General features: G+C 37.7%; 1 protein-coding gene across 3 annotated transcripts in view; it reads left to right on the top strand.

Annotated features, from left to right (window-relative positions):
• HSPBAP1 (HSPB1 associated protein 1) overlaps positions 1 to 21,718 on the top strand; it is a 61,351-nt gene that overhangs the window by 14,688 nt on the left and 24,945 nt on the right. For all 3 annotated transcript variants that reach the window (XM_053565495.1, XM_053565496.1, XM_053565494.1), the window contains exon 3: positions 5,933 to 6,114. In XM_053565495.1, coding sequence (XP_053421470.1) covers positions 5,933 to 6,114 — 182 coding nt within the window. The remainder of the gene's footprint in view (positions 1 to 5,932; positions 6,115 to 21,718) is intronic.

Here is a 21,718-nt window from a genome sequence, read left to right as displayed (position 1 = left end):
TAACTTTGTTTCTTTTCTGTTGAATATATTTCTTATTTCTGTTTTAGGTCTTGGTTACAATTTTCCTGGAATGCTTAAATTAGTAGTGTTAATAGTTGATATTTTTGAAGGTCATGTGTTCCTTAGTTTATTTTAGGAAGCAGATCTTGAACATCACATAGCTCTTTGAAAACATTTTGGATCACATTTGTTTTCCAAGATATATAAGCAGTGACAGTAATTTGGCAAACAGTTGTAGAAATAACCCTAAACATCTGTAAATGGGGGATAGAATGATGAATAAAAGTGCTATGCCGAGCTCCCATGAATTTTTTCTTGGTTGTAAAATGATGAAAGTAACAAAAAGAAGACATATTTGTTACTTGCCATTAAAAAAAAAAATTTAGGACCCTTTTTTATGAGAATTAAAAACAAACTCAATTTACCTGCTACTGCGAAATCCTGTGCTCAGTTGAGCTGCTTCTTACCTAACACTTATTAAGTGGGATGAAAGTTATAGCTGTCTGCGCTACTTCAACAATAAATGAAGGAACAAAATTGATAAAATGAGAAAGGAATAAGTCCTTTGCATAAGACAAGCTAAGAAGAACAACTGTACTACCCAGAAAAATTATCATTACAGAATCAATACAGTACCTCTGGTGCTGTTACTACATGGAAAGAGTGAAAAGAATCCATTTTAAAATCATGTAAATGAAAAGGTCTGTTATTTCCATTCATTCCATTCTTTGTAATTTTCTCCTGACAGTAGAAATCTCATACGTAATTTTTACATTTGTAGATTTTCATTTTTTAACATGCAGAGCTTGCTGTGACAGTTAAGTGGAGTCTCTAATGAGGCCAGTCCTCGAGTGGGGGCTGCAAGGCCGACTTGTCTATGATACTGGCCCTAACTAAAAAGCTCTGCTTGGTTCACCCCAGGGGCAAGTAGCTCCACTGAAGCCTTTAAATTCAGTTTAAAGGTCAGTTGCTGTAAATTCTAGGAGGTGAAACTTAGAAGACAGTATAATGTCTTTAGGTTGATGTGGAGTTTACTTAAATGATTTAGAAATGACTCCTATTTCCCAGGATTATGAGGCTTTCTTGCCTACCACATGCACTTTTTTTTTGGTCAAAATTTTAGCAATATTAAGAGATCATAGGCTGGGTGAGGTGGCTCACAACCATAATCCTAGCACTTTGGAAGGCCAAGGCTAGAGGATTGCTTGAGGCCAGCCTGAGCAAGAACCAGACCCCATCTCTACCAGAAAAGAGAAAAAGAAACATTAGCCCTGCCTGGTGGCACTTGGAAGACTGAGGCAGGAGGATCAATGGAGCCCAGGAGTTAGAAGTTGCAGTGAACTGTGATGACACCACTGCACTGTAGCCTAGGCTACAGAGTGAGACCCTGTCTCTAAAAAAAAAAGATAGATAGATAGCTGGATGGTTTACTGCATGTTAGTCCCTAAGTGCCTCACAAAATTATTACAGTTTAAATAGCTCTTTAATATGTAGATTTGTATCTTGTAAATAGATGTGTCCTAGTAAAGTTCTCCTGCTTTTCAAAGCCACGTGACAAGTTGATGAAGTAGATGAATTAGGAGGGTTCTTTGACTTACACTCTGCCTCTATTACCTCTATGACAGTCTGTGGGTTAGCAAAAAGGAAGAAAAGGGAAAAAACATGATGGGATAATCCTAAGCAGTTCAGGCAGAAAAGGAGGGAAAATAAAACAGACATTGAAAGAAGAATCTGGAATGCCCTTCTCTTCCTGTTACTGAATCAGCTAACTTTTTTTTTTTGTTGTTGCAGTTTTTGGCCAGGGCTGGGTTTGAACCCACTACCTCCGGCATATGGGGCCAGCACGCTATTCCTTGAGCCACAGGCGCTGCCCTGATTCAGCTAACTTTTAAAGGGGTTCAAGTTGGTATATGAATGACTAAGAAGAAATACTAGTAGTGCCTGACATTTACTGAGCTCAGCTATGTGTCAAACAATGTGGTAGCTCATCTACATCAAGATCTACATTAAGATCCCTAAATACTTAAAAAATATTGAGTATCCAAATGTGTTTTTGCTGATGTGGGTTATAGAAACGAAAATGGAGGCATTTTAAAGCATAAGAAGCTAAGCAATTATTCCACGAGTTGTCAGAGCAGTGACATCAACACACGTCATGTAGCCTTTGGAAAGCTCTATACTGTACTCGTGGGAGAATGAGAGTGAAAAAGGCAAATAGTGGTTTGGTATTATTATAAAAACAGTTTTGACCTCACAGAACCCCCCTCCCAAGAAGTCTTGAAAAATTGATAATCTGAAATATTCCACTGGTTTACTAATTCAGTCTGTCATAGAAGACAGTTTTCTTAAGGTTAAACCCATGTTTTATACAAGGGGTGTCTGACCTTTTGACTTCTCTGGGTTGCATTGGAAAAAGAAGAGTAGTCTTGAGCCACACGTTAAATACATAAACACTAATGAAAGCTGATAAGCAAATAAAAAGGCCCATGCATGATTTTCATGGTACTGCCACCACAAATAAGCAAAGAAGTCCTCACACAGTATCCTAATTATGCCGTGACCTATTCAGAGATTTTTTTAAAAAGCATCCAGCAGGTCCCAAGTTTGTAACCACTAATATAGAAAATGTACCTATCTGAGTAATAGAACATCTTTGGGGTTTTTTGAAAAATTTTATCATAAAAGTAACAGAAAAGTAGGTAACATAATACTAGTGGGATATTTGACATTGTATTTGACAAACTAATGCCTCAGTATCTGGTTTGGTGGAAGTAGTTGCACTTCTCAGTGTGTTCTCAGGGTGTTCATCAGATACTTTGCTTCTAATTTTACTCATAATATGCTTCATTCTTAAAAATAGTTGTTTGAAAATATAGGTGCGTCCAAAAAGCAATGACATGAATAAGGCATGATTGTGAAGTGAGAGATATTTGTCTTTGGAAAGATAGGATCTATAAAAGTTCAGTAAAGAGACATGATCAAATTTTTCTTTCTTCTTTTTTTTTTTTTTTGTAGAGACAGAGTCTCACTTTATGGCCCTCGGTAGAGTGCCGTGGCCTCACACAGCTCACAGCAACCTCCAACTCCTAGGCTTAGGCGATTCTCTTGCCTCAGCCTCCCGAGTAGCTGGGACTACAGGAGCCCGCCACAACGCCTGGCTATTTTTTGGTTGCAGTTTGGCCGGGGCCGGGTTTGAACCCGCCACCCTTGGTATATGGGGCCGGTGCCTTAGCGACTGAGCCATAGGCGCCGCCCTCAAATTTTTCTTTTAAGTTGAGTGGTGGATGGTAACTCTATGTATACCATTTGAAAATTGGTAGGTAACATGTTGATCAACACATGTCATGTAGCCTCTGGAAAACTCTACACTGTACTCAGTCACAAAAAGATCCAAAATATTGCTTATGTCTTGGAAATTTTGAAATCTGTTTTCAAATTCTCATATCAAATCAAAAAGCAAGGCTGCATATTTTTTGCTGTTCTCAGGACTGTGTTTATTAGCTGATTGTTGAATTGCATAAAATTGTTTGCCTTAATTTGAGCTGGCCATAATTTTAGTTTCATTTGGAATGCTGTTAAGGTTTAAAACATTGTAATGATGAGTTTGTTTTCACCTTGAAGATACTTATTTTAACTAATTTAAATGAGCAGTTAAATCTGCTAAAAATACTAAACTTGTAAGCCAGTTTTTGTCGTCAAGTTCTGGCACAAATTTGATTTTTGATACCATGAACAATTTGATAATATGTGGCAAATCATAATCTTTTCAACATTTGGCCTGGACTTAACCAGCTTACTTCTGAAAAGTAAATGATGTGACTATAGTCATCATTGCTATTTTTAAGGAATTCCTGGAATTGGTGATGGTTCAATCCCTTGGCACTTAGGAAATTCACAGTCTTAATGATGATTTGTATGACATCCATTTTTGAAGCATTTATGAATAAATTTTCTTGACGTACTCTGCAACTATACTTCATCAAATGTGAGTTTTGGGCAACAATTGCATTGTTTTCTATTAATTGTACAAATCCCTCCCTTTTACTTACCATTGCTAGGGCACCATCAGTAACTATACCAGATATGGTGACAATGGAAAAAAATCGCTTTAACACATTTTTCATATCTTCGTATAAATCTCTTGATTTAGTCATATCTTTCAGTGGAGCTAAAGAAGCTATTTCTTCAGTGACATTATGTTTGTCATCACTACTTCTAATAAAAATGGCATGTTGAGCCCTATTTGTAGCAGCAGCCCTGTCATCTATCACCAAAACATAAAATTTAAAATTAGCAGCTTTACTCTCCAAACTTCTTTTGATAGATTTTTCCAATTTTTTCAGTTCACCTGGCTGTAGTCTGGTGAGACAAACTGATTTTAGGAATATCCCCGTTTTTTCCAGGGCAAATTATACCTTCTGTGCTTTCCATACATTGCCTGATAAACTCACCATCAGTAAATGATTTAGATTTTTTATTGATAACTATGCTACCACATAATTAGCTTTTACAATGGAATCGAGCTGAGTTGTAACTTTAAAAAACAATTTTGTTGAGAAGAGAGACTTTTTCAGTTTCACCATTTTATGACATTTTATGTCACCATCCTATGACACAATTCTTCATATGCATAGAATTTGGCAGCATGTTTTTGCATAAAATGCTTTTTCAAATTATAGTCTTTGAAAACTTGCACAAATTGCCTACAAATTAAGCAGAGAGCCTTACCATTTGCCTCCACAAAAAAGTGATCAGTCATCTATCCACTTTTTTTTGACTAATATTCCTTCATCCATAATTTTTCTTTTTGTGGGTTCTGTTTTCTTTTGAGAGGTTGTAGAAGCTAGGATTAAAAAAATAATAATAGATAAGGGACTGTGTTTAATTTTATTATGAAAATTAATTGACAGGAATATAGACATCAGCATTGGGGTCCTTCCATATCTCATCTGTCTGTAGGACAATGACCGATTGTAAAGTGTGGTGGGTGGGCAATGTGTGCGTTCCTGCCGAGGTGTGCAGGTGCCCTTAATAGTCAAATAAAAATGCTTACCTGATTTCTAAATAACATCGAATGCCTAATGTTGCAATGGAGGTTGAAATATTATTGATAATTTCTGCCTCACCAAGTTACCAGGAATATCTGTAATATTTGGTGGTGTCAACTCGACCATCTGCGCTGGGGAGATAACTCACTGGAAGCTGCACACTACTGTAAAACTGAAGCCACACATGTGTACAAATAGCAAGTTTGTTGTATGTTTATTTATGTGACATTGTGACATGACGTCTACAAAGTTCATGCTTGGGAACCATCCAGTTGAGTTCCATCAAAAAAATTATAAAAAGATACCATCATGTTTTACGTAAGTTTACAATTTGTGTTTGGCCACATGGTGGTCTGAGGGCTGCGTGTTAGACACCCTTGTTTTATACTTACACATGTTTATTTGATCATAAGTATTGTGTTATAAATGGTTCTAATTACATAGCAAGTACAAAATTTAATTTTTTTTTAATATTTATTTATTTAAAAAAAAATTTTTTTTTTTTGAGACAGAGTCTCACTATTGCCCTTGGTGTGTGCCATGGTGTTACAGCTCACAGCAACCTCAAACTCTTGGGCTTAAGCTATTCTCTTGCCTCAGTCTCCCAAGTAGCTGGGACTATAGGTGCCTGGTACAATACCCAGCTATTTTTTGGTTGTAGTTGTCATTGTTGTTTGGCAGGCCCAGGCTGGATTCGAACCCACCAGCTCCAGTGCATGTGGCTGGTGCCCTAGCTGCTGAGCTACCGGTTCTGAGCCCAAAATTAATTTTTAACTAGTGTTTAAGATACTTAAGTTTTTGTTGAAATTATCTTTCTTTTTAAAAACCCAATATTTAGAAAATGTGTTCATTCTACATTAAAGTTGTGTTTTTTTACATTGCAGTTCCTCAGTTTGAAACTACATGTAGTTATGTAGAAGCTACACTTGAAGAGTTTCTGACCTGGAACTGTGACTATTTTAGTCTTTCTGGACCATTTAGAGATTTTGATCATTCTAAATTCTGGGCTTATGCTGATTATAAATATTTCGTAAGTCTATTTGAAGACAAGACAGATATTTTCCAGGTAAGTGAGTGCATTCATTTTATTCTTGGTAAGAATTTGTTCTTGAGAAAACATTGTAATTTAGAATCTTTCTGGCATCTTCTTCCTTCATTGCCTTTTTCTCTCATAAGTAGTCACTCTGAGTCTTGAGTATTTTACCCATTCAAGTCAAACAATTTGTTCAAGAAAAGGGTAACGTTTGCCTCACACAGGTGGGCAGCCTTCTCTTTTCCTACTCACCAAGCTTCCAGCACACCCTTCTTTTGCCTGTAAACAGTGTCTGAGTTGGTTTGGAGCATGTTAGAAGCATAGATTCTGTATAAAACTTCATTTCTTCCTGACTTCGTGTAAGTTCTTGTTCTGTCAGTGAGGCAGACGGAAGTACAAAGCTGACTACGAAGAAGCTTTCCTCAAGCTGTGATCAGGCCGCTGCTGCCACTTGGCCTGCTCTGAGAGTTCAGGACAGTTATATTCCCTGGTGGTTTATGACCCAAGACTGGGTCCTAGTCTTCGGTAGTAGAAACCCTGCAGAAGTGTGGGAGTAACTTTGCCATGTGTTGACATAACTGACAGCAGTTTCCAGACTACCTCTTTCCTTCAAGTGTTTTCTACCTCAAACTGCCAGTTCATTTTGTGGGGGTGATTTGTAATCTCTCTGTTCTGGTTTCCATGTGTCTTGGATGTGGGGTGGGAATGGGAGCAGTTTGGATGACTCTGCCTTGCCTCTACTCAGGTCAAGGTCTGGAGTCCCTTATCCTGCCCTTAGACCTTTGTGGAGAGAAGTCTTTTATCATCACTTAGACCTGCTGGTGCCCGTGGCTCAATGGGTAGGGTGCCAGCCCGATATATTGAGGTGGCGGATTCAAACCCAGCCCCGGCCTAACTGCAACAAAAAAATAGCTGAGTGTTGTGGTGGGTGCCTGTAGTCCCAGCTACTTGGGAGGCTGAGGCAAGAGAATCGCCTAATTCCAGGAGTTGGAAGTTGCTGTGAGCTGTGTGAGGCCATGGCACTCTACCCAGGGTGACAATGTAAGACTCTGTCTCTAAAGAATAAATAAATAAATAAAATAAAAACAAAACAAAATATCATCACTTAGACCATTCATCCCCTGCTCCTCTCCAGCCTGTAATTATCACCCCCACTCTGGACATTCCTCTCACAGAGGCTGCTAGCTGTTTGGCTCCTGAGTAGTTCTCCATTCAGGTTATATTTTTCTTTCTCACATTGTGTCAAGATGTAAATGCTAATGTTTACTTAGTTGTTATAATACAGCTACCAATATTTTGTCGCTGTCCTTTATTATTATTATTATTTTTTTTAGAAATGTGGTCTTCTATGTTGCCCAGGCTATATTCAAAGTCATGGGCTCAAGGGATCCTTCTGCTTCAGCCTTCCAAGTAGCTAGACTATAGGCATGCCACCATGCATGGCTTAATTTTGCTTTTTTATTTAAAAAAAAAGGAAGAAAAATATACAGCATTGCTTTGCCCCGTACATTAGTTGAGGATATATTTTTATTCTCATAGCTATGAAAGAAATGCATTGGTTTTGAAACCATTCAGTAATGGTTCTGAATCCCAACCCCCTACAAAGTCTACTATTTATTCATTTTTAAATGATAATTTTGAGGTAGGTGTTTTTTTGTGTAAGCTTAGTTGTGATCACTATAGGTCTTTAAAGAACCTGAAACATGTAGGAAATCATGGTTAACTTTTTAGTACTCTGTTAGATTTCTTATACTCCCCACTTGCTGCTCTGTGGATTAGTCTAGTCCTTCTTCCTTCATATTTCATGTAAACATTGTGTAACAAGAATATTTATCAAGTACTTAGTTGATCTTATCACTTTTCTGGGTACTTTACATTTATAATCCTCAAAGTAACTCTATGATCTGATAATTATCCCTTTTTTAAAGAAAAATGAGGCCAAAGAGGTTAAGTAAACTTTTTCCAAGATTATACAATTAAGAAGGGTATAATCCCAGTAATCTGCCTCCAGAGCTTTACTCCAGAGCTTTAATTACTACTGTGCCTACTGAGGGATCAAGTACCTTCAGCCCTTTTGGGTCTCTGCAGATGGTACTGGGGCCTTCCACCTATACTGAGACTAGGGTCACTTTGCCTTGATGGAATCTCTGATTTGATCCCATCATTTGTTCTGTCCCATCCCAGGCAAGGCAGCACTGGGTAGATAAGTGACTTGTCCATTAAGTGTGAATATAAAAGGCAGCCTTTGGTAATGCTAGAATTCTAATTGAGCCCTTATAAAATCTGATATTTTTAGTTGAATGAGTTTTCTGTCAGCTCACATTATGGCAATTCTGTGAATAACCAATTCCATTAAGATTATATCATCTTTTATCTCAGCATTTTCAGAGCACCGAGTCTTACATCATACATACCTAAGTTGTTGTCTTGCTTTTATACTGTAGTTCATTCAGTCACCAAGTCTTATTACATGCTACTTCAAGCTTTTTATGTTATGTCATAAAATGGTGAGTAGTTAAACATTAAAACATTTTTTTTTTTTTTTTGAGATAGTGTCTCACTCTTGTCCTGTATAGAGGGCTGTGGTGTCATCAAAGCTCACAGCAACCCCAGTGTATTTGGCTCAAGAGATCCTCTTGTCTCAGCACTGACTTCTAGTCCTGAGTAGCTGGGACTACAGGTGCCTACCTGGCTAGTTTTTCTACTTTTAGTAGAGATGGGGGTCTCACTCTTGTGCAGGCTGGTCTCAAACTCCTGATCTCAAGCAATCAACATGCTTTAGCCTCCCAGAGTGCTAGGATTATAGGTATGAGCCACCGGGCCCAGCCTCCACATACTTATTAACTTGAAATAATGTCAAGTATGTTAACATAAATAATATATTTTTAAGAAAATGACTATATTAAAAAATTTGGGGGTGTCATTAGAAAGGCAGATTGTTTTACATTTTTGTAAATCTAACATCTGGCTGAAGAAGACAACTGGATTCTTTTTTTATTTTTAATTTTTAATTATTGTGGGTACATAATGGTTGTACATGCAGTATTTATAGGTTACAGAAGATAACTAGATTCTTGTATCTGCTTCTCCATTTACGCTGTTGCAATTTGTTGGTTCGTTTGAAGTATAGGAAGAAAATCTTGCCTCACACACATATGCAGCTAAAAAGGGGAGGAGTATTTTAACAGCCTTTTCAGATAATTGTGGATTTAACCACACAAACTTGACAAAGGGCAGTTTCTTAAAGGTTTGTTAGTTGCAGTATAGAGTTTGAAACCATAATGAATGAACTCATTGTACTCCATTAATAAAATCTATTGGTCTGTCTTACACAGGATAGATCTTACGTGATGTCATTTGTTGGCCATTTGGAAAGTATTGGTTTACTGGGTTACTGTATGTTGTGTATAATGTGCTCCCATGTTTTTGGCTCAAACTTCTAGGAAAAGGTCCCTGAGAAAGTGGCTGACTCATGGCCGGGAGAGCTAATGCTGTCCTGGTAAATGTGCAGATTTCACTACCCTGTCACAGCCTTCTCTGTGAAGGCCGCCTCCCTTTCTCCCAGGAGCCCTTCCTCCCTGCTGTGTCAGGGCTACAGTAGACATGGTCACCCCCCTATCTGGTGGTGGGAGCTTCTGAGGCTCCTCAGCCCATGGGTAGCCAGTTTATTCCTTAGGGCCTACATGGGAGTTCTAGTCCCCTTCCTGTGGACAGACCTTGGGCCTTGGCCCTCCCCTCACATGATCACAGCACTGCCAATACCCACTCCCCTGACTGCAGTGCTTGACTGAAGCCTGGACTGGAGCCTCGAGTGCATGGTGGGCCCAGGTGGGAAGGCCTATGACCCTGGATTTCCATATTACCCGTGTATAAAGCACATCCTTATTTTTCCCTCAAAAATTTGGGCCAAAAAGGGGCACATTTTACAGTGTAAAATACAATATGTAGATTTTCCAAATGCTTACACATTTCAGTATACTTGATACTTTTGTTTTTGAGACAGAGTCTCACTATGTCACCGTGGGTAGAGTGCTGTGGCATCACAGCAACCTCAAACTCTTGGGCTTAAGCAATTCTCTTGCCTCAGCCTCCTGAGTAGCTGGAACTACAGGTGCCTGCCAAAATGGCCAGCTATTTTTATTTTTTATTTTTTTTCATCGTAGTTGTTGTTTAGCAGGCCCAGGCTGGGCTGGAACCTGCCAGCCCCTGTGTATGTGTCTGGCACCATAACCACTGAGCTACCGGCACTGAGCCGCCCCAAAATCATTTTCATTCAGTTCAAAATATTTTCATTTATTGGGAGTGTTGGAGGTACAGTGGCAAGATAGGGTCTTTGTCACCCAGGCTGGAATGCAGTGGCACAATTTTATCTCACTACAATCTCAAAGGGCTCAAGCAGTCCTTCTGCCTCAGGCTTCTGAATAGTTGGGACTATAAGTGTGTGCCACCACACCTGGCTAATTTTAAATTGTTTTGTAGAGATAAGGTCTCACTCTGTTGCCAGGCTGGTCTTGAATCCTTGGCCTCCAATCAGCCTCCCAAAGTGCTGGGATTATAGGTGTGAGCCACCATATCCGGCCCAAAATATTTTCTAATTTCTCTTGTGCTTTATTTGACTTACTGATTGTTTAGAAGTGTAATGTTTAATTTCTTTTGTGTGTGTGTGTGTGTTTCCATAAAATTTTATTTATTTAAAATTTAAAATTTTATATATTTTTTACATATCACAAAATATTATCCTTCTTTAGATTTCCCCCCCAGCCATTTAAAAATATGAAAAACATCCTTAGCTTTAAGGCCATGCAAATCAGGCTGATAGGCCACATTGGACCCTCTGACTACAGTTTGCTGACCCCTGCTATTGGGCCTCTCCACGTACCTTGGGCTTCTCACAGTGTTGTAATGTTTAATTTCACGTATTTGGAGATTTTCCAGCCATCTTCCTGTTGTTGATTTTTAATTTAATTCTGTTGTGTTTCAGAGAACATACTCTGTGTGATTTAAGTCCTTTTAAATTTACTGAATTTTGTTTACAGCCCAGAATTTAGTCAGGCTTGATATACGTTCCATGTGCATTTGAAAATAATACATATCCTTTTGTTGGCTGGAGTCTTTTATACATGTCCATTAGTTCAAGTTGATTGTTTAGATCTTCTCTATCCTAACTGATTGTCTGTATATTTGTTCCACCTGTTATATAGAAAGAGGTATTGGAATCCCCCAACTCTAATTGTATATTTGCCTTTCTGTCATTTTAGGTTGGTTAGTTTTTGTTTCATCTATTTTCAAGCTGTTAATAGGTTCCAACACATTTGGGATTATTATATCTTCTTGATGAATTGAACTTTTGTCGTGATGAAATGAATTAAACTTTTATCTGTACCTTGGGTTTCCTTGATCTGATATTTACTTTGTCTGTCTCCTTTGTTTAGTTTGTGGTCAGTTTGAAAAAGGAGTACTTACTCTGTGATCCCATTTCTGTAAAATTCTCAGTCTTACAAAATATTTATAGTGATGGAAAGTAGGTATTGTCTGAAAATGAGGGTGTAGGATGGGTTATGAAGGGACACTTGGAAACCTTAGGATTGATGAAAACGTTAGTCATCTTGATTGTGGTAATGGTTTCTCAGCTATATATCTATGTAAAAATTCATCATATTATACAATTGAAATAGATACTATTTGTTGTATGTCAATTATACCCCAATAAAGCTGTTTTAAAAAATACAGCATTACTACTACACTTTGGTCCTACTATCTTGATAATAAGAGTTTTATCCACTATTGCTTTTGCACCATTGTATCCATTGGTCCTACTATCTCAATAATAACATTTTATCCACTATTGCTTTTGCACTATTATAATACCTTAGTAGTATTATGAAAATAGTGTTGACCTTACAGATCCCCTGAAAGGGTCTCAGTGCGCCCCCCCAAGGAGTCTTATGATCACTTTGAAAACCTCTGCTTTACAACATCACTTCTGTAATTATTCTTTTAGTTCTGACTTCTCTAATTAATTCTAAAACAGTTTCATATGAAAATACTTTTCAAGTCATGTTCTAAATTAAAATTAAAATATTTCAACATTTTATGACTTAAAATTACATAGGGATAGGATTTAAGACCCTCCCCAATGTGGCCGATCTTACCTGTCCGTCCTGCCTAAGTCCCTTTCCAGTCTCTTCACTGGCCTCTGTTTTCTTTTACCCTCTGGCCTTTGCTCGTGGCCCTCTCAATTTCTACCTGTTAAAGTTTTAGGTCTTAAAATTGCCTGGGAGGTCCTCCTCATAAAGTATTCTTTCAGGCCAATTTCTTCAAGTGTTTCTCCTGCACTATCTCTAAGAACCTTTATAGTTTCATGTAGAGGTCCTCAAACTTTTTAAACAGGGGGCCAGTTCACTGTCCCTCAGATTTGGAGGGCCGGACTATAGTTTAAAAAAAAAAAAAACTATGAACAAATTCCTATGCACACTGCACATACCTTATTTTGAAGTAAAAAAACAAAACGGGAACAAATACAATCACACCGCCTCATGTGGCCCGTGGGCCGTAGTTTCAGGACCCCGGTTTCATGCTTTAAGTTTAAATCTTTTATCCAGTGAGTCAATTTCTACCTGTTAAAGTTTTAGGTCTTAGAGCCTGGCTCAGATACAGCCTTTTAACCTCATCTTAACCACTTGTACTCACATCCATATATCCAGCTTCATTCCTATAGTTTTATTTGGATTGTTATTTTGGGCTATGTTTTATACCTTTTTGTTCTCCCAAACAAACTACTAACATAGTCCCGAGTACATAATAAATATTTGAATGATTGCGCAAGCATATTTATTTCCTACTTTTACCATTTCTTATTTTGATATTTCTCTTATCTTTAGGGCCTTGCAGAGAATGCTTTGACTTAAGCCCTGGCTTCAGCCTTTTCAATTTTTTTGTGGCTTCTAGTTAATCAGTGTAGCATTTTTCAGTCTTCGTAAGAAACTCTTAGCTCTCTTCAACTTTCTTCTAGTTTTACAAGTTTTTACTTATAGCCTCTACTTGAGTTTCCTTCTGTTAACTCTTCCTTTTCTTCCACGAACTAAATTCATGTACTGATAAACATATAATATTTATATATATTGATAAATATACTGATATAGTTAGAAAATATCCTATAACCTGAAAGATGACCTTAAATTGTGATTTCTGACAACTAACTTCTGTGTATGGCAAATAAAATTAGTCTTACTATTTTTTAGTTACACATCATTTCACTGACTAATGAATATGTGAAAATACTCTTTAAATATTTTACCAAGTGATATACTGTCCTTTAGAACTGAACGGCTTAAGAATGCATTATTTGGGATTATTGGTTTATATGGTGGGGGTGCCAGAAAAGGGCATCATTCTATATTTTAAGCATCTTACTAGTTTTTCTTCACTTCTTTGGTTTAGGCCATAGAATTATGGAAGTTTTGGGTACTTGCATAGTACTTTTTAAATGGTGCTTGATTTTTCAATATTTATTTAACTTGTTAATTAGAATAGACTTGGGAGCTCCCTCAAGTAAGGATAAAAATAGATCTAGTTACCTATATGAGTAATTCAGCAATATTTGAGCATTTGTTGTGTTCACTGTGGGGAAAGACAAGGTTCTATGGGTTAACCTCCTGAATCAGTATGGAGTAGGATTAGTTTTTTATAATGGAAAAGCCACATTGGAAGTAGCCTAACTAAATGGACAAAGGTGATTTTTTTTTTTTTTTTTTTTGTCCCCATGTAAGAAAAGTCTGGAGGTAGGCTGGCCAGGAAGCTCTGTCACACTTGAAGAACTCAAGTTCTTCTCTTCTCTATCCTTAGTGCATGGCGTCATTCTTCAAAGCTGTCTTATGTTCCAGGTTATCATACTGTATACCAGAAAGGAGAAAGGAAGGACAAAAGTATACTTCGGGCTCTGTCTTCCTTTTAGACAATTTGCCAGCAGTCCCACCCAGCACTTTCTGCTTCATGGTTAGCATCCAGTCTCAGGCCCCCGCTTAGCTATGAGGGAGGCTGGATGTGGATGCCTCTTAGCTGAGTATATTATTTCCATGAAAGAAATCAGGGATTAAATATGAAGAAGGTTGAGCAGTTTCTGCCATACCCTGCTTATGGACAGGAAGAATGGGAGGAGGAGATGGAGAGGCACAGAATTCTCCCTACCCCTGCCCCATAGTGTGTATAGAAAAATTTTCAGTGAAAAATTGAAACCAGATTTCCAGGGTCTCTACATACAGCAAGTATAGGAACTGGGAGAAAATAGCATCATCTAAGGGAGGATTCCAAGGGTGAGCCTTGCCCTCTTCCCGTTGTCCTCAGGTCTTTCTTAGTGCATGGCTAAGAATACCCTTCCCAGCAGGAGAGGAAGGTTTTTCAAGTCAGAGAACTTAACAGTTCTCAGGCAGCCATAGGGTTAGCAGTTTCAAGGGCAGGCCCTCTGGCTGAGTCATTTTATTTAGTGATTAACTTGATAGGCTGGTAGGCTACTATCCTCCCTGAAGCAGAGGGAGGGAAAGGAACAAAGTTCAGATCTACTTATTAAGTACTAATGTATTGGTTCCATATTGAGGAACCAAGATGGAGAAGGGTAAAAACAAATTTCAGCCATTCTTGACCTTTTAATTTATTGTGTAGTTATGCAACAGTGATAGAACCTGACCTCAGGCTTTTTTTTTTTTGTAGTTTATTTGTTATTTCAGGTTAGTGTCCTCATGAAGATTGTAAAGTTCTCGGTAGTAGAGACGTTTTTGTCTTACAAGTGAATTTGAATTTTAGTCCTTTATTAGCATGTCACTTGTAATTAGTCAGTATGTGTTGATTCAAGTAGATGTGGTACAGCAGTGATTCTCAGTTCTCTCAGATCCTACATTCCCTTTATGATCCTGAAATGCAATTTGTAGGTGATGTAATCACATGCATATATAATAATTTAAAAAAATTTTTAAAATATCTTACCTCTAATTTAAAGAACTTTAAATTAAGTAAATAAAAATAAAATAACATGTTTTAATGTGTAAGTTCTCAGTGACTACACTGAAAAACATAGTGAGTAGTCAGATCAGGTATATGACGAAGCTGACCTCCAAAAACCAGTATATCATCATTTTGAATGGATACCACATTCATTTTAAACTAGAAACCAACTCAAATGCACACTGTGATATGGGATATTCCTCTTCTGTTGTTGCAGACTCTGCGAGGGCTTGCTAAATTCTGTGCTGCTTATCCCAGATGGCTGTCGTCAGTCACTGTGTCAGGGAACCAGCCCCAACATATTATGAGTCTACTTCCTAGGGGCCTGGTGGGATGAGAAACCAACAGAAAATTATTACGAAAGTTATAGAGAATTAATAGAGAAATAATAGACAAAGACAAAGAGATAGTTTTAAGAGCAGTGGGGATTCAGGAGGCAGCACACCCTTCTTCATGAAGCTTCCAGTATGCCGCTTTGAGTATCAGATTAGCTCTGTATTTATTTCATACATCAATGTGAAATAAGTCATAAATTTACAATCATAAATTTTATGAAGGCAAGGCAAACAATCCTGTCATGGTTCTTCCTGCATTTCTATAACTGGACTAACTCCACAACTAATTACATTGATTACATGGATTTACTTGGCTACTTTTTACTTTTTAAAGGTATATGGTCGTAATACAGAGTCTTTTTTTTTTTTTTTGTAGAGACAGAGTCTCACTTTATGGCCCTCGGTAGAGTGCCGTGGCCTCACACAGCTCACAGCAACCTCCAACTCCTGGGCTTAAGTGATTCTCTTGCCTCAGCCTCCCAAGCAGCTGGGACTACAGGCGCCCGCCACAATGCCCGGCTATTTTCTGGTTTTTTTTTTTTTTTTTGCATTTTGGCTGGGGCCGGGTTTGAACCCGCCACCCTCGGTATATGGGGCCGGCGCCTTACCGACTGAGCCACAGGCGCCGCCCAATACAGAGTCTTGATAAGGTAGTCAATTAGAGGTTGATGCAAGGACCAAATCCTAGCTGACTCACAGTCACACATCACAAATGTGATGTTTCAATACTCTGACAGCCTTGTGTCCAGACAGACAGACTCCTCTGGCCCAATTAAGGTGACAGAAAAAAAGAGGTATTTCTTCTTTTTTGGTTTGCAGCAAGTCTTTCTGTGTTAAACAAAGTTCAAACATTCTTAACTTCCAAAAGGCACTCTCCTGGAGCACATAGCCCTACCCTGGCAGAAAAACGGTCTCAAGGCTACACAGGCAGGTGAGGGGGAGAGGGGATATTCAACACTCCAGGCTTCAGGATATTAAAGTAACAGAGTCTCACGCTTTTCATTCAAAGCCAGGAAATTGCGTCCTCATCAATCCTCTATTATTGTCTCCCCTTGTCCATATTTAGTTCCCTATTCCTAATAATATTTCTAATCTACTAACAATTAATAATTGAATATTGACTTCAAAATTATAAAATTATTACTAGTAATGCAAGCATATCAAGACGACTTTCCCTTAAGTATTCCCACATGTACTCTTCACACTGTATTAGGAGTATTGTTTAAACTTGAGCTTTGTCCTAAGTCTTAATGACCAAGGCCAAGAAACCCTGTAGTCATACTCATCAGAGCTACCAATGAGATGGTAGAGGGTATATGGATTTAATTCTGCATGCAAAACAAGGGAATGATGTGAGTTATTAGATTTTCATTAATAGATTTTAAGAAGATCACTGTTGCTGCTAGGAGGGGAATGGGTTAGAAGCAAAGAATGTGCAGAGTGCTTTGGCAGTCCAGTAGAGAGAATGCCTAACTTTGCATTGGAGGGGAACAGAAAGGTTGAAAGAAGTGACATTTAAACTGAGTCTTAAAAGAGAAATATTAATTGGGGTATGAAAAATATGAATTGGGACAATGACAAGACCAGCCACACAGAGGCAGTGGCAGGAACAAAGGTATGGAGATATGTGGTCCACCCTGAGAAAGCTGCAGAAATGGTATAACCATAGTTCTCCTATCAGATCCTGTGTCCCCTTTGCTATTCTGAAATGCAATTTTCAGGTAACATAATTACCTTCACAGGTAAGGTAATTAATTTTTTTAAACTGCTAAAATGCCTAAGCTTTAAAATACAGAAAAATTTAAGCAAATATGTATTTCAATGTGTAGTCAAGCACAACACATAAGAAGACATAATTGATCGGATCCTTGCAGCTGTAGGAAAAAGTTCAGTTTTTAAAAATTAAGAGCTATAAAAAACTTTATTCTCAGAAATATGAAAGTCTGAAAGAAATTGACCAATACTTGGAAGCACGCCAACCTCCTAGACTTCAATCAGAAAGAATTGAAAATGCTGAACAGACCCATATCAAGTACTGAAATGGAATCAACTATACAAAATCTCCCAAAAAAGAAGAGTCCAGGACCAGATGGCTTCACATCAGAATTCTACTAAACCTTTAAAGAGGAACTAGTACCTATATTACTTAACCTTTTCCAAAACATCGAAAAAGAAGGAATACTTCCCAACCCATTCTATGAAGCCAATATCACCCTGATCCCCAAACCAGGAAAACACCCAACAAGAAAACAAAACTATAGACCAATATCTTCAATGAACATAAATGCAAAAATATTCAGTAAGATCCTAGCAAACAGAATCCAGCAACACATTAAACAAATTATACCATGACCAAGTGGGCTTTATCCCAGGGTCTCAAGGTTGGTTCAATATACGTAAATCTATTAAATATAATACATCACATAAACTAAAAAACAAAGAGCATATGATTCTCTCAATAGATACAGAAAAAGCTTTTGACAATATCCAGCATCTTTTCATGAACAGGACACTTAAGAAAATAGGTATAGAGGGGACTTTTCTTAAACTGTTGGAGGCCATCTACAGCAAATCCACAGCCAATATCATATTGAATAGAGTAAAATTGAAATCATTTCCACTCGGATCAGGAACCAGGGAAGGTTGCTTCTCGTCTCCACTGCTTTTTAACATTGTAATGGAAGTCTTAGCCATCACAATCAGGCAAGAGAAGGCAATCAAGGGTATTCAAATAGAATCAGAGTAGATCAAACTTTGACTCTTCACAGATGACATGATTTTATACCTGGAAAACCCCAGGGACTCAACCACAAAAATTCTTAGAAGTGATCAAGGAATACAGTAGCATCTTAGGATACAAAATCAATACTCAGAAATCAGTAACTTTTATATACCAGTAATGGTTAAGCCGAAAAAATAGTCAAGGACTCTATTCCCTTTACAGTTGTGCCAAAGAAGATGAAATATTTGGAAATTTACCTAACAAAGGATGTGAAAGATCTCTATAAAGAGAATTATGAAACTCGGAGAAAAGAAATAGCTGAAGATGATAACAGATGGAAAAACATACCATGCTCATGGCTGGGAAGAATCAACATTGTTAAAATGTCCATATGACCCAAAGCAATTTACAAATGTAATGCAATCCTTATCAAAGCACCACCGTCATACTTTAAAGATCTGGAAAAAATAGTACTTCATCTTATATGGAACCAGAAAAAAACTCAATAGCCAAGACATTACTCAGAAATAAAAACAATCAGGAGGAATCAAGCTACCAGACTTCGAACTATACTATAAATCTATAGTGATCAAAACAGCATGGTAATGGGACAAAAATAGAGAGGTAGATGTATGGAACAGAATAGAGAACCAAGAGATGAACCCAGACACTTAATCGTCATTTGATCTTTGATATACCCATCAAAAATATAAAGTGGGGGAAAGATTCCCTATTTAACAAATGGTGCTGGGAGAATTGGCTGACGACTTGTAGAAGACTGAAGCTGGACACACACCTTTCAGCATTAACAAAAATTGACTCACTGGATAAAAGATTTAAACTTAAGGCATGAAACCGGGGTCCTGAAACTACGGCCCACGGGCCACATGAGGCGGTGTGATTGTATTTGTTCCCGTTTTGTTTTTTTACTTCAAAATAAGGTATGTGCAGTGTGCATAGGAATTTGTTCATAGTTTTTTTTTTTTTAAACTATAGTCCTGCCCTCCAAATCTGAGGGACAGTGAACTGGCCCCCTGTTTAAAAAGTTTGAGGACCTCTACATGAAACTATAAAGGTTCTTAGAGATAGTGCAGGAGAAACACTTGAAGAAATTGGCCTGAAAGAATACTTTATGAGGAGGACCTCCCAGGCAATTGAAGTAACACCAAAAATACATTGCTGGGATCTGATCAAACTAAAAAGCTTCTGCACAGCCAAGAACACAGTAAGTAAAGCAAGCAGACAGCCCTCAGAATGGGAGAAGATATTTTGCAGGTTATGCTCTGACAAAAGTTTGATAACCAGAATCTACAGAGAATTCAAACTTATTAATAAGAAAAGAACAAGTAATCCCATTACATTTTGGGCAAGGGACTTGAACAGAAGCTTCTCTGAAGAAGACAGGCTCATGGCCTACAGACACCTGAAAAAAATGCTCATCGTCTTTTAATCACTAGAGAAATGCAAATCAAAACCACTTTGAGATATCATCTAACTCCAGTAAGAGTGGCTCACATAATGAAATCCCAAAACTGCAGATGTTGGTGTGGATGTGGAGAAAAGGGAACACTTCTGTACTGGTGGTGGGAGTGCAAGCTAATATGTCCCTTTTGGAAAGAAGTATGGAAAATACTCAGGGATCTAAAAGCAGACCTGCTGTTTGATCCTGCAATTCCTCTACTAGGTGTATATCCAAAAGACCGAAAATCACTTTATAACAAAGATATTTGCACCAGATTGTTTATTGCAGCTCAATTCATAATAGCCAAGTCATGGAAGAAGCCTAAGTGCCCATTGACCCATGAATGGATTAATAAATTGTGGTATATGTATACCATGGAATATTATGTAGCCTTAAAAAAGATGGAGACTTTACCCCTTTTACATTTACATGGATGGAGCTGGAAACATATCCTACTTAGTAAAGTATCTCAAGAATGGAAGAAAAAATAACCAATGCACTCAGTACTACTATGAAACCATAATACAATCACTCACACTTTCATATGAAGAATAGATCACAACTATGGCCTAAGATGAAGGATGGAGAAGGGGGCCCCGGAAAGGGAGGCTGGAGGTCAGATCAAGGGAGGGTGAATGGTGGGATCACACCTATGGTGCATAATGCAAGGGTACATGTCGGATCTATTAGTATAGAGTATAAATGTCTTATACAATTAGGTAAACAGAATAAGTAAACGAGATGAGGTATATATTAACCAGTGTGATATAAGTGTTCCTAATTCTATATGAAATTAGTGCAATGTATTGCATAAATGCATTAGTGTATACATGATCTATGTGTTTATGATTTAATAAAAAAAATAAAAAAGCATTGAATATTTCCAACTATTTGCAATGCTATTTATATTTAGCATTTGGAGATAAGGGCTAAATACATGTATTTGTATATATATGCATGTAGAGTCATCATAATGATGACAATAGAAGTTCAGGCTAATACTGGCATATACATTGCGGACCCAGATGTCATAAGTTTCACTGCTGTTAGTGACTTAATTTTTCCATATGATGAACATTTTGGTAAAGCTACAAGGCATATCTTGGGAAAGCTGCAAAAACAAAAGTACAATCCTCCTTTGACTTACTTAATGATTATGTTCCTAGAAAATGTTAAAGCCATGCAAAAAAGTCCTTTGATGATATGTCAAGTAGAGTTCTAGCCTCAGATATTTAAGAACAGATTTTTTCCAGCATGTGAAATTTTCAGCATTCAAGACCTTTCTTTGTTATGTTGAGCTGCATCCCTGGTCCCCATCCACTTAATACTTATAGCATACTTTCCTATTATTTGTGACAACCAAAATGCCTTGACCTTTTTTGTTTTTATAGTACTGTCAAAACACCTGTACTGGGCCTTATTTCTGTATAAAATAGACAAAACTATCTTCAGTCACATAAGGATTAAAGGCGAAGCCTCATACAAAATGTTAGGGTCAGGACCTGGTCGACTGTAAGGATTCAATAACTAGCTAGCGATAACTTGTTAGCAATTGAACATACATGTTTAAAGGTCAGTTGTGATAAATCAGAGAGAAGTTAGGACAAAAGATGAAGGTTGCAAGTCATGTAAACATTGTGAACCATCAGGTAAAACAAACAAGATTAAATTGAAGAGGGATGAATGTGTGAATGGAGGGTCCCATGGTTATTTCCTAAAATCTACTTATAAGATGAGGTTGAAAAGACATGCTAGGCAACAGTCAGTGAGAAAAAGACAGGAGGCCTGATACTAGCCTTGGTATAATTCAGTTGCTTAAAAATAAAGTGCTTTCTGACAGTGCATTAGTATGATGTCCAGGTCATGGAATGTCACATGCCATGGATACAAGGTTCTGTGCACACTGTGTCTGGGGTTCCCAGCCAATTTGCAGCTGAATTTTTGGTAGTTTATATTACCACCTTATCTAATTGTTCCAAAATAATTAGCTTCGTAAGTCATTTCTGTGCCAGACAAGACGTTAAATTTCTCCTCAGTTTCTCATTCAGTAACTACCTTCCACCTCCAATCCCTGTAGAAAAATCTTTCTCCTGAGGTTATTTGTGAAGCAGGTCTCTAGAA

This window comes from Nycticebus coucang, chromosome 16 (genome assembly GCF_027406575.1).
Source record: "Nycticebus coucang isolate mNycCou1 chromosome 16, mNycCou1.pri, whole genome shotgun sequence".
Classification (NCBI taxonomy): Eukaryota; Metazoa; Chordata; class Mammalia; order Primates; family Lorisidae; genus Nycticebus; species Nycticebus coucang.
The sequence above is the reverse complement of the archived record's forward strand: the minus strand, read 5'-3'. Positions and strand labels throughout refer to the sequence as shown.